At 50.5% G+C, this 12,634-nt stretch overlaps 1 protein-coding gene across 1 annotated transcript; it reads left to right on the forward strand.

Moving 5' to 3' along the window:
- Positions 1-793: 793 nt before the first annotated feature.
- Positions 794-7,559, forward strand: C2CD4D (C2 calcium dependent domain containing 4D). The gene is made up of 2 exons (XM_053368947.1): positions 794-979; positions 5,095-7,559. The coding sequence occupies exon 2, from the start codon at positions 5,185-5,187 to the stop codon at positions 6,256-6,258; it is 1,074 nt and encodes a 357-aa protein (XP_053224922.1). The 5' UTR covers positions 794-979; positions 5,095-5,184; the 3' UTR covers positions 6,259-7,559.
- The last annotated feature ends 5,075 nt before the right edge of the window (positions 7,560-12,634 follow it).

A 12,634-nucleotide genomic window follows, 5' to 3' on the forward strand; every position in this document is an offset into this window, starting at 1 on the left:
TGCAAGAAGATCAAACCTCTCCATTCTGAAGGAAATCAGCCTTGAGTGCTCACTGGAAGGACAGATCCTGAAGCTGAGGCTCCAAGACTTTGGCCACCTCATGAGAAGAGAAGACTCCCTGGAAAAGACCCTGATGTTGGGAAAGATGGAGGGCACAAGGAGAAGGGGACGACGGAGGACGAGATGGTGGGACAGTGTTCTCGAAGCTACGAACATGAGTCTGACCAAACTGCGGGAGGCAATGGAAGACAGGAGGGCCTGGCCTGCTCTGGTCCAGGGGGTCACGAAGAGGCGGACACGACTAAACAACAACAACGTTGTCAGTTCCTATCTCTCCAGTTATCCGAATGTCGACTGGATAAATGAGGCCGTGCTGTTATGCACCAAACCAGAGAAGTGAGTTGCTTGAGCTGTTATGTGCCAAACAAACTCCCCTTTAACGCATCGTTTCAAAGAGGCAGGAAGGACTTGCCGCTAAAGTATTTGCAAACATTTGCCACCGCTTGGAAGAATGATTCCTTTGTGCTAAGCTACCTAGCAAAACCAAGGCAGGCGGCTTGCCAAAGAATTGGGGAGTGGGGCGAATATTTCAGTCCGGCCCTGAATCCAGAAAGGCCCCAAGAAGATAGATCAGCTGTCATGTCGACAGAACTGGACACTCTGTAACGTGGGTTGGAGTTTCCGCCTCCCTCCAAATTGTGCACCCTCCTCAAATGTACTCTTGAGTTTCTTAGCACGCTAGTGGGTTTAGGAAAGGAAAAAAAATATGAATGGTTGTGTTTATCCGGCCCGAAAGCCCTCTAGTGGGAAACTGAGCAACTCGCCGTGAGTCACACAAAAGAGTGACGTCGGAAAGCCCAAGGTATAAACAGCGGGACGGAAAGCTTGTCTGATGCCAGCTGGTCTCCCGGAGATCCGAAGAAACGAGACGGGGGAATTCAAGGAAAGAAAAAAGGGGGACATGAAGGAACAATGGCAGGTAATTGGCTCTGTTGGGTTGGGTTGTGGGGTGCAAGTCAGCTGGAGAGGTTTTCCCAGGAAAGAGAGAGCGGGGAGAAAACTCAAGACGTGGTGGGGATAACTTTTTCTTCCTAGCAGACAGGTTGCATGATGTACGATGGAGGAAAGCAGACTGCTTGAGGCTGGTACCTTGCAATACTATATGTGCCAAGAAACTCCAGAGGCAGCCAGCTCTACAGATAATGAAATTTTCCACCTTTTATCTATTTTGCATTCTGTCGTGCATCGTGCACACATGTCTATGCGACGGCAACGCCGCGCAAGGAACTTTCTACGCTCGGCCTGCAGCGATGGGAAATTCCATTGCACCGTGTGGCTTTTGGAGATTTCAGCTGGAAACACCCAAAGAGTGTTTCTTGGGGGGCACATGGAGCAGGAATTTGCCTGTTTTTAAAACGGAAACGAGAGGTGAGATTTGTGCTCCTGCAGGAAAAATCACAGCATATGTACGTTTTTCCCTTTTTGGCGTTCACCAGGCTGATCGGAGGCATCCAATTTCTGGGACCACAGAAGGCAGGCAAGGCATGCCATTGGCCACAGCTGCCATGCCACTGTGTTTGAGGACAATTAGGAATGTGCAAGTTGGAATTTCAGGCGCACCTTTTGAGACCAGCTTACCCTCCCACAAAGAAACAAGCCTTTCATTTTGGGTCACTTTTTGCATTGCCGTGAAAAGGTTTGCAGGACTAGCCTGAGGGGCAGGGGAGAGGAACTATGTCCCTGTTGCCAAGACGGTCAGGATGCTCTCCTGCTTTGCATGGCACGTCCTCTTGTGGTGTGGCGACATAAATGACCAGACAACAAACCAGCCAGACTTGGGACTCCCGCTTCACGATTCTTCATATATCATTCCCTCTAACAGCGAGTGGAGCCGGCCACTGCCGACAAGACTGTAATCGTAAGAATGTCAGAAGAGCCTTCTGGATCAGGCCAGTGGCTCAGCTAGTCTGGCACTATAGGCACCAACTCCTAGGGCCTTTTCAGTGGTGGCTCCCCATTTTTGGAATGCTCTCCCCAGGGAGGTCCGGCTTGTGCCTTCATTAGACACAAGGCAAGTGGCGCTGGGGATGCGGGTGGCGCTGTGGTCTAAACCACAGAGCCTAGGACTTGCCGATCAGAAGTTCGGCGGTTTGAATCCCCGTGACGGGATGAGCTCCCGTTGCTCAGTCCCTGCTCCTGCCAACCTAGCAGTTCGAAAGCATGTCAAGTGCAGGTAGATAAATAGGTACCACTCTGGCGGGAAGATAAACGGTGTTTCCGTGCGCTGCTCTGGTTCGCCAGAAGCGGCTTAGTCCTGCTGGCCACATGACCCGGAAGCTGAACGCCGTCTCCCTTGGCCAGTAAAGTGAGATGAGCGCCACAACCCCAGAGTCAGCCACGACTGGACCTAATGGTCAGGGGTCCCTTTACCTTTAAGAACATCATATCCTCCTAAATTTCTCTGATGATAATAGGGACATCCTATTCCATAAGACGAAGCCCTGGTTCAAAACAGTGAGGACTAGAATCTTTGTGGAAGGGCCATAGCTCATGGGTTAGAGCAGTTCCTTTGAACACAGGAGGTCCCAGGATCAGCCTCGACAAGGAGATACGTTGCTCAGCTTTCCACCCCGTACAGAGAGAGCTCCGGCTTCGAATTCCCTCCTCCTCCTGACATTTGAAAACTTTTCAGAGAGGAGAATGACGTCAGTGGCAAAGAGCTACTTAGCTACGCTCTGACAGGCAGCGGGTTTAATGACTCTGTTAGGAGGTGCTAGAGCCACCTTTCAGCTTTTGCCAGAGGCAACGACTCTCTCGCTCTCTCCCACACGTCCCTTTCGAAGGAAGCAAAGACCACGGGGTCATGGGGAATAGAAAGGGCACTGCTGCAGTTTGCAAAGAGGCTTTCAGGTGGCCAAATGACTTTGAAAGAGGATGGGACAAATTCTTTCTTCACGGGACTGTGTAACTCCCTCCCACAGGAGTGGCCACCCCATTTGGACGGCTTTAAAGGGGATGGGAGGAAATCGTGGAGGAAAATGATATCAATGGCTGCTCGCCACAGTGGCTCAGCAGGAGGGGAGAGCGCTTCTGTGTTCGAATCCTGACTGCTGGTTTCCCACGCAGGCATCTGGATGGGCACTGCGAGAAAGGGGTGCTGGACTGGATGGATCACGGGCCGGATCCAGAAGGGCTAAACTTAGGTTCTTATGAGCGGTGATGAAGGGGGTTGTTCAGTTCAGTTTACATTTAGTGGCGCATGTGAGAATCAAAACGGGTTGTGTGTGGAGGAAAGGAGGGATTATGAAAAGAAACAAACAAACAGGGATTGATGGGAGGGTATTGGTGGGCTGAAAGGCAGCAGCGCCTAGTGAGTGGATCGGCCACTTTGCACCGGTGGGTTTTCTTCCAACACCCTTAGCTCCTTTCAGCCTTGTGACAACCCTGTAAAATATTTCGCTCTAGGAGAAAGCATCATCCAAATTCGCGGTGGGGGGTGGAAATAGTAGTGGAGGACGGCAGGTGTCCTTCTGGGGGAGCGGGACCCCATGGGATTGCCAAGCATGGAACCCAGCACCTGGTTTTGAATTCGGCAACCTGAAAGAAAAGAAGAGTTTCTAGTCCTCATGAGACCTGAAAATGCTTTGTTCTTTACCCTCTGGCTGGACGCTGGTGAATGTGCACCAGTGGGAAGGGGGGCTGCAGTCTGACTGGGGAGAGGGGTCCGTGATCTGTGGGGACCTGTGTCAGCCAGGAGGCAAGAGTCGGAGACAGGGGGAGCTTCAGAGCTGGAGGGTGGAGCGCTGGAGGAAGAGGCAGGCCAGGCAAGTGGACTTCCCCGCCCTCTCCGGCACCACTGCCTCCCAGAACCAGGAAGGGGTGAAAAGGGAGGAGCAGAGGGCATTTCCACGCAGGCCTAGTCTGTGCATAGCACATTGAGGGAAAGGTATATAACTGGGGAGGGGGTCCCCAGTTCTGCAACTGCTCCATAGACCTGGGAATAGCTGCCTAGATGCTAGGCTAGTGGGGGGGGCGGTATTTGGAGCCGAGAGAGGGTCACCTTTGACCACAAAGAGTTAACTATCAGCCATGTGCAATTCTTTCAACAATGTCTAGGCAACACAATGGCCATATATACGTAATAGGCAATCTTTATAGAATTCCTTCAAATCCTAAAAAGTTCAAAATGAAATCTTTAGTCTCAAAGTCTCTGAAAATCTTTAAACGAAGCGAGGGACCAAACTTTGTACGGTGGAAGACGAGCTTTGAAGCTTTGTGTATTCAACAACGATGTCCAACACTGAATTTTGTAAGGTGGAAAACAAGCTGTGAAACCATCTTATTTCAGCAGTAACTACATTATTACATGAGCACTGTTCCACAGAATTTGATATTTTCATTTATATACACTCATTTGAAATAAGATGGGTTTATGAAGCATTCTATATCCACCCACCATGCTGGTGAAGAATTCTATGAAACAGTAGTCAATATCCAGAATTACTGTTCAGTGTTGGACATCATTGTTGAATACACAAAGCTTCACAGCTTGTTTTCCACCGTACAAAGTTTGGACCAGAGCACGCCAGGCCCTCCTGTCTTCCACTGCCTTCCGCGGTTTGGTCAAACTCATGCTGGTAGCTTCGAGAACACTGTCCAACTATCTCATCCTCTGTCGCCCCCTTCTCCTTGTGCCCTCTACCTTTCCCAACATCAGGGAGTCTTTTCTTCTCATGAGGTGGCCAAAGTCTTGGAGCCTCAGCTTCAGGATCTGTCCTTCCAGTGAGCACTCAGGGCTGATTTCCTTCAGAATGGAGAGGTTGGATCTTCTTGCAGTCCATGGGACTCTCAAGAGTCTCCTCCAGCACCAGAATTCAAAAGCAACAATTCTATAAAGATTGTCTATTAGGTATATATGGTCATTGTGTTGCCTAGACATTGTTGATGTTCTCTTTGCAACACAGGGGTTGGTTTGGATACTTGACACCCTCCAAAGCTTGTAGCAGAGAGATTGAACATGTCCCTGGGACTTTGGCCGTGGCAAATAGCCTCTTCCTCCCTCAGGTGCTAACCATTTCCCATCTTTCTTCCCAGACCACCCTGAGAATCCTTGGTGCTCTCACGGGACCTCTGCCCTCCATCCCGCAGTGAATTCCCCCTCTCCCAGCCTCCGCCTGCCCTGAGATGTTCTCCAGAAGGAAGCCCCCTAGCCCCTGCCCCGCCTGCCCCAACGTGATCACGCCGGACACGATCCCCACCTTCTTCATCCCTCCCAACTTGGCCAGCCTGCAGGGGCGGCTCTCGTGCAGGAGCGACAGCCCCGACGGCCGCGGGATCCTGGCCCGGTCGGCCGAGCAGCACGTCATCCAGGTGGAGAGCCCGGAGGAGGGGGAGGTCCAGGCCGTGGGGCGCCTCTACAGCACCTCCTCCATGCCCCACCTCGCCAGCCCCGCGGGCTTGCCCTTCCTGCCCGAGAGCCCGCACACTCGCCGCCGAGAGTCCCTCTTCCACGGCGGACGCCTGCCGCGCCGGTTGCAAGGGGCCCGGTTCACTGCCCCGCCGACGAGGCCTTCCCTGCAGCCCGGTTTGATGTTCGACAGCGACACGGCCTCCTCCACCGAGACGTCCCCTTTCAGCTCTCCCCTGCTGACGCGGCCTCTGAGCTGCCCTCCGTTCTGTCCGGCCTACCGGCATCGCCGAAGATTCGCCTTCTGCTCCAGCGACCTCGGCGCTGCCCCACGGCCCAGCTCCCTGTCCCCGGAGGAGACCAGCTCTGCCGACACCAGCCCCAGCTTTCCGCGCCGGGAGAAGGATCCCCCCTGGGGCTCCCCTGCCCCGCTGCCGCTCTTCCCGCTGGACCTGATCCGTTGCCACGAGCGGCTCACCAAGGAGGTGGTGCTGACAGTGAGCAAGGGCGGGCGGCTGAGGCTGTCCAGCGAGTACCTGCGGCCCCAGGGGCGCCTCCGCGTCCGGCTGGTGTGTGCTGAGGCCTTCTACCCTCCCCACTGCGACCCGCGACACTTCAGCTGCTGCGTCTCCTTGCAGCTGCGGCCCGGGGAAGGCCTGAGGCAGCGCAGCGCCGTCGTCAAGAGGAGCCGCAACCCCATCTTCAACGAGGACTTCTTCTTCGAGGGCGTCTCCCCGGAGGAGCTGTCCAGGTGCAGCCTGAGGCTCAAGGTGCTCAACAAGGGCTCTGGCCTCCGGAGGGACGCGGTGCTGGGGGAGTGTGACGTGCCGCTGGATTGCCTGCTGCCCTGAAGGGAGCGCCGGTGGGCGGGAAACTCATTGACAGGAAGTCGCTGCTGTCGGCAGGAAGTCGGTTCAGTTGGCAGGAATAGGCATGGGCAACTCCCTGACAGGAAGTGGATGCTGTCGGCAGGAAGTGAGTTCATTTGGCAGAAGGAGGCATGGGCAACTCCCCGACAGGAAGTTGATGCTGTCGGCAGGAAGTCAGTTCAGTTGGCAGGAAGAGGCATGGGCAACTCCCTGACAGGAAGTGGATGCTGTCGGCAGGAAGTGAGTTCATTTGGCAGAAGGAGGCATGGGCAACTCCCCGACAGGAAGTTGATGCTGTCGGCAGGAAGTCAGTTCAGTTGGCAGGAAGAGGCATGGGCAACTCCCTGACAGGAAGTGGATGCTGTCGGCAGGAAGTCACTTCCGTTGGCAGGAGGAGGCGTGGCTTCTCTTGATCAGGGTCTTCCATCTTAGCAAAGAGGGTCTTTTTGCCAGCCGGGTAGACCTTTGTAAGAATGAAAGAAGAGCCTGGTTGCTGGATCAGGCCCATCCAGTCCAGCATCTCACCATGGGACACCCAAGGCCTGCGGTGGGAATCCCACAAGCCCACTCTGCCGCCATTGTGTCATGGAAGACCTCTGGGCCGCAGCTGGATGGGTCTTGTTTCAAATCAATCTGTGGACGGTGTGAAAAAACAGCTCTTCCTGTGTTTTGAGCCGCCGGGCTGCGTTTGACAACAACACACACACAAACACCCTGCAAATATTTCCGGGGGAAAGGTCTCAAAGTGGGGACTCTGGTTACCACATCCAGGCTCATGACTGGATGCCAACAGCAGAGGGCGCTGTCGGGCTACACATTTCAGCACTTGGGTGCCACCAACACAGCAGGACGGAAGGAAGATCTGCAGTTTTTGAGGTGGCCAATTGTTGGGGCACCAAGAGTGAGGCCCTCTGAGGCCCATGGCACTGGCCTGACTGGTCCCTCAATATGAGCTGCTGGAATCCTCTCCAAGCTTGAAATGTGTATTTCCAAGGTGACACATTCCTATATTGCAGGGAAAACACACGCACTGGGGGCGGGGAATACCCAATAATAATAATAATAATAATAATAATTTATTATTTGTAACCCACCGATCTGGCTGGGTTTCCCCAGCCACTCTGGGCGGCTTCCAATAAAGACCAAAAATGCACTAAAATGTCACACATTAAAAACTTCCCTGAACAGGGCTCCCTTCAGATGTCTTCTGAATGTCAGGTAGTTGTTTATCTCCTTGACATCTGGTGGGAGGGCGTTCCACAGGGCAGGTGCCACCACCGAGAAGGCCCCTGCACCCAAGCTGTTCAGCATTGAGGCAGCCTGTCTCAGGAGATGATGGGAGATATGTGAGCAGAGGGTGGACAGCCATCGGCCAGGGATGCTGTGGTCACAAGATTGTGCCCTGAGCAAATGAGGGGTTGGGATAACGGTCTGCCAGTCATCTAGCTCATTCTATTACAGTGGTACCTCAGGTTAAGTACTTAATTCGTTCTGGAGGTCCGTACTTAACCTGAAACTGTTCTTAACCTGAAGCACCACTTTAGCTAATGGTGCCTCCTGCTGCTGCCGCACCGCCGGAGCACAATTTCTGTTCTCATCCTGAAGTTTTTAACCTGAGGTACTATTTCTGGGTTAGCGTAGTTTGTAACCTGAAGCGTATGTAACCTGAAGCGTATGTAACCTGAAGCATATGTAACCCGAGGTACTACTGTATTCTGCTCCCTGCTTGGAGAGAAATGGCCAGCCAGCACCCAGAATAAGCACCTTCCTTTTGGGCTTCCAGGTTCTCACACCCATTTCCTCCTCCCATCAGCTATCGCCCGGCAGGCTACATGACCCTCGGGGTCCTTCCAACTCTCTGATTCTATGTTTTCCAAGGGTTTGAAATACAGTCGGAGCTTGGAATCGGTTCCGGAAGTCCGTTCTGCTTCCAAAATGTTCGGAAACCAAAGCGTGGCTTCCGATTGGCTACAGGAAGCTCCTGCAGCCAGTCGGACGCCGCGGAAGCCCCACCGGACGTTCGGCTTCCGAAAATAGTTCGCAAACCTGTTGTGTACTGAGTTGACTAGGATCCAAAAGGCAGCAGTCTGATTGGTCCTAGAACAACAGGATCCAGAATGCAGTAGTCTGATTGGTCCTAGAACAACAGGATCCAGAATGCAGCAGTCTGATTGGTCCTAGAACAACAGGATCCAGAATGCAGCAGTCTGATTGGTCCTAGAACAACAGGATCCAGAATGCAGTAGTCTGATTGGTCCTAGAACAATAGGATCCAGAATGCAGTAGTCTGATTGGTCCTAGAACAACAGGATCCAGAATGCAGCAGTCTGATTGGTCCTAGAACAACAGGATCCAGAATGCAGCAGTCTGATTGGTCCTAGAACAACAGGATCCAGAATGCAGTAGTCTGATTGGTCCTAGAACAATAGGATCCAGAATGCAGTAGTCTGATTGGTCCTAGAACAACAGGATCCAGAATGCAGCAGTCTGATTGGTCCTAGAACAACAGGATCCAGAATGCAGCAGTCTGATTGGTCCTAGAACAACAGGATCCAGAATGCAGCAGTCTGATTGGCCCTAGAACAACAGGATCCAGAATGCAGCAGTCTGATTGGTCCGCAGGAGCCACCCAATCCAGCTCCAGGTGGAAGTGAATCCACAACCTGATTGGCCTACAGGAGAATCCTGGAATTAGCCAATCACGTGGAGCCCATTGTGTAAATAAGGTATATAAAGCAGACATTTCAGTGGGACTTGCATTCCTCACTGCTCTGAGCTGAATAAAGAGCATGAAATCCACACTCGACCCTGAGTATATTTCAAAACCAGACCAGTCACTTCCAGGTTTGTGGCGCTTGGGAACCAGAATGTCTGAGAGCTAAGCTGTTCGAAAACCAAGGTATGACTGTATTTCAGAGCACGTGTCGTGTGTTTCCCCAAGGCTTCTCAAACTGCAGCCTGCAAGTTTTCATTCGGGTTGCCCATGGTGTGGCTGTAAAAACAACGACAACTGCAATTAAAAACCGCACAACACGTTCCAGTGGCTACAACATGCTGAAAAATCATTAAGTGGTTCTGCAAACAACCTTGGCAGTTTTCAAGATGACGTTGGGAGGAGCAGGTTTGGGAACCGCTGTAGCAGAATGTGTCTACATTAAAATATACCAACTGACTTGTGGCATTTATTTATTTGTTTGTTTCATAAAATTTACACACTACTTGATTGTTGTTGTTTTTAAAAAGAAAACGACCCAAGCAGTTTACAACAAGATTAAACAACGAAATCAATGGGGAAATGCAAGACTTTAACGTATATAAAAAGTTAATATACTTTATTGTTGTTGTTGTTTAGTCGTTTAGTCGTGTCCGACTCTTCGTGACCCCTGGACCAGAGCACGCCAGGCACTCCTGTCTTCCACTGCTTCCCGCAGTTTGGTCAGACTCATGCTGGTAGCTTCGAGAACACTGTCCAACCATCTCGTCCTCTGTCGTCCCCTTCTCCTTGCACCCGCCATCTTTCCCAACATCAGGGTCTTTTCCAGGGAGTCTTCTCTTCTCCTGAGGTGGCCAAAGTCTTGGAGCCTCAGCTTCAGGATCTGTCCTTCCAGTGAGCACTCAGGGCTGATTTCCTTCAGAATGGAGAGGTTGGATCTTCTTGCAGTCCATGGGGCTCTCAAGAGTCTCCTCCAGTGCCAGAATTCAAAAGCATCCATTATTTGGCGATCAGCCTTCTTTATGGTCCAGCTCTCACTTCCATACATCACTACTGGGTTAATATACTAAAGCAGATTAAAATTCACCTCAGCATGTCTAAGGATCTGGGGTAGACTAGCCTAAAGAGTGAAAGTGTCTGCTGGAAATCAAAAGCCAGGGAGTTCCAAAGTGTAGGCGCTGCCACACTAAACAAGGGAGTTCTCACAAATGCGGAACAGGTATTATGTGGTACCTGTAGCTTTTGGTGCCAGTTCTGCTGATCAAAGTGGTCAAGGGACAGTTTCACTGGTACCAGCAGACTTTTCATTTTCAGTGCAGTCCAATATTTAATTTTAAAAAAGAGGAGGGTTAACTACCAGGGCAGCAGAAATTAATCCTGCCTCATCCTTGCCTCCTTTAATAGCCAGCAGGGCCCTCTGTGGCTGGTGGGTGACGCAAAGGAATGACAGCGGGCATTTAAGAATGCATCTGCGCCCAGGAAAGGTGCAGAACCTGAGACTTCTGGGTCACCCCAAAAGTTCAAATAGATACAGAAGGGTCTGTTTTCCAGGTGAGGGCTGGGGAAGAAATTCATCTCTTCCCAAAACCACCCGCAGTCCAAAATGTCCTCAGAAATTCACACATTGCCAAACCTTACAAGGCACCAAAAAGTGTGGCAATATATACCGTATTTTTCGCTCCATAAAACACACTTTCCCCCTCTTAAAATCCAAGGGGAAATGTCTGTGCATCTTATGGAGTGAATGTGTGGTCCCTCAGGCTGGGGGGCGACCCAGGCTTCTCCCGCCAGCCCCACAAGTTCTGGGAGCAGCGGGAAGGCTGCGCACAGCCTGCACGCTGTTCCCTGAGCTGCTTTTGGGGGCTGGGGGGGAAAACCCGTGCTCCCCCTGGCAGCCCTGACAAGCTCCTGAGCAGCTCTGGGGTAGCCCCCAAAGCCTCCACAGGGCAGCGGGGAACCTTCATCCTGCTGCCCTGCAGAGGCTTTGCGCGCGCTATCCCTGGACAGTCCAGGAACCAGCATGTTTTTACATGAATAGAATGTGTCCTTTTATTTAAAATGCATCTCTGGGTTATTTGTGGGGCATAGGAATTCATTCATTTTTTCCCTTCAAAATATAGTCCGGCCCCCCACAAGGTCTGAGGGACAGTGGACTGGCCCCCTGCTGAAAAAGTTTGCTGACCCCTGCCCTAAGCACTGCCAGGCAGGGTCAAGGTTACTGAGTGAAAGAACCAGGGGTTTAGTTTCCTGCAACCCTTTTAAAATCCAGCCTTTTTTCCGCAACCAGGAGAATGGGTGCGTATCACTTTGCTTTCAGTGCTTTGCATGCGGGAGGTTCCAGCTTCGAATCCTAACATCTCCCAGTGGCCTAACTCTGCAAAGCCGGCTTCCTGTGATCCTGAAATCCGTTCTCCCGGTTTGCTTGAAAGAGAAGCCTTTTTGCACCTTCCGTCTCTGACAGAATTGCAGGAGCGTGCAGAAAAGATATATTCCACCACCGCTGAAAACGAAGACAGATGGTCTAATAAACCTATATCAATATTGATTCTGCGTCAGGTGGGCTTCCAACGCAGGCAAGTTTCCATTGCGTGGGTAAAATTAAATGTTTTAATGGATTGAGGGAGGGAGGGATGAAACCTGGAGATGTGTGGAAACTGATTAGAGAGGCAAGTTTGTAGCCGAAGATTCTTCATGTCTCCAGAAGTGCCACAGAAACCAGATTCCTGAGAACGGAAATTTGAACAACAACAACAAAACAAAAAAACTTACAAAGTTTCTAGTCCATTTGATGGAGAAGATGGGCATGAAAGCCTGTTGGGCGATGCTGACTGAAATTGGAAAAGAAAGTGGGTACATAATAGGTTCCAGCACTAGAGTGGCAGTCCTCTTTAAGTTAGAATTTTAGAGTTGGGAGGCACCCAAAGGATATCCAGTCCAACCCCCCTGCAGGGCAGGAAACTAAACTAAAAAGTTCCAAATGCTATGACCTTTCCAAACTGGGGGAGGGGGGTCTCCAGTCTCTTGATCATTGTGTTATCCTTTATCCTTATCCTGCAATATCCTTTTTCTTTTTTTAATTTTTAATTTTTTAAAATAAATCTTTATTCAACATTCAACACATATTTACGCAACAAATTGCCACATTACAGTTTATGAATGAACACTACACAAAAAAAAGAAAAATACAACAAAAAATAAATAAAAAGGAAAAGGAAATAAAAAACAAAAGAAGGATAAAAGAAACTTTCAATTGTTCTCAAAAAACTAAGTCTCATTTGTTGTTTTTTACACAGCATCATATTATTATACTTTGTTTCCTTCCTTTCCTTCAGAGAAATATTCTTCAGTTTGTTGTCTATACATTACAAGAACCATTTAAGGTCTGCCAGGAGGTTTTTGCTATCGTAATAGGTTTTCAAATATTCTTTAAACACTATCCATTCTTTATTCACCTTCTGCATTGAGTATCCTCTAAGTCTCCCTGTCATTCTGCAATATCCTTTTTCAGGTGTGGCGACCAGAACCCTATCCAAGTCTTCCAAGTGCAGTTGTACAGCATTACAATATTTGGCAGGTGGTTTCGTGTGTGTGTTTTTTAATCCCTTTTCTAACAATCCTTAGTGTGTGGTTCTCCTTTTTCACAGC

Source organism: Podarcis raffonei, chromosome 16, assembly GCF_027172205.1.
Source record: "Podarcis raffonei isolate rPodRaf1 chromosome 16, rPodRaf1.pri, whole genome shotgun sequence".
In the NCBI taxonomy this organism is placed as follows: domain Eukaryota; kingdom Metazoa; phylum Chordata; class Lepidosauria; order Squamata; family Lacertidae; genus Podarcis; species Podarcis raffonei.

Excerpts from the sequence above, each read along its gene's own strand:
- C2CD4D (XM_053368947.1), top strand. The coding sequence starts at position 5,185 with ATGTTCTCCAGAAGGAAGCCCCCTAGCCCCTGCCCCGCCTGCCCCAAC.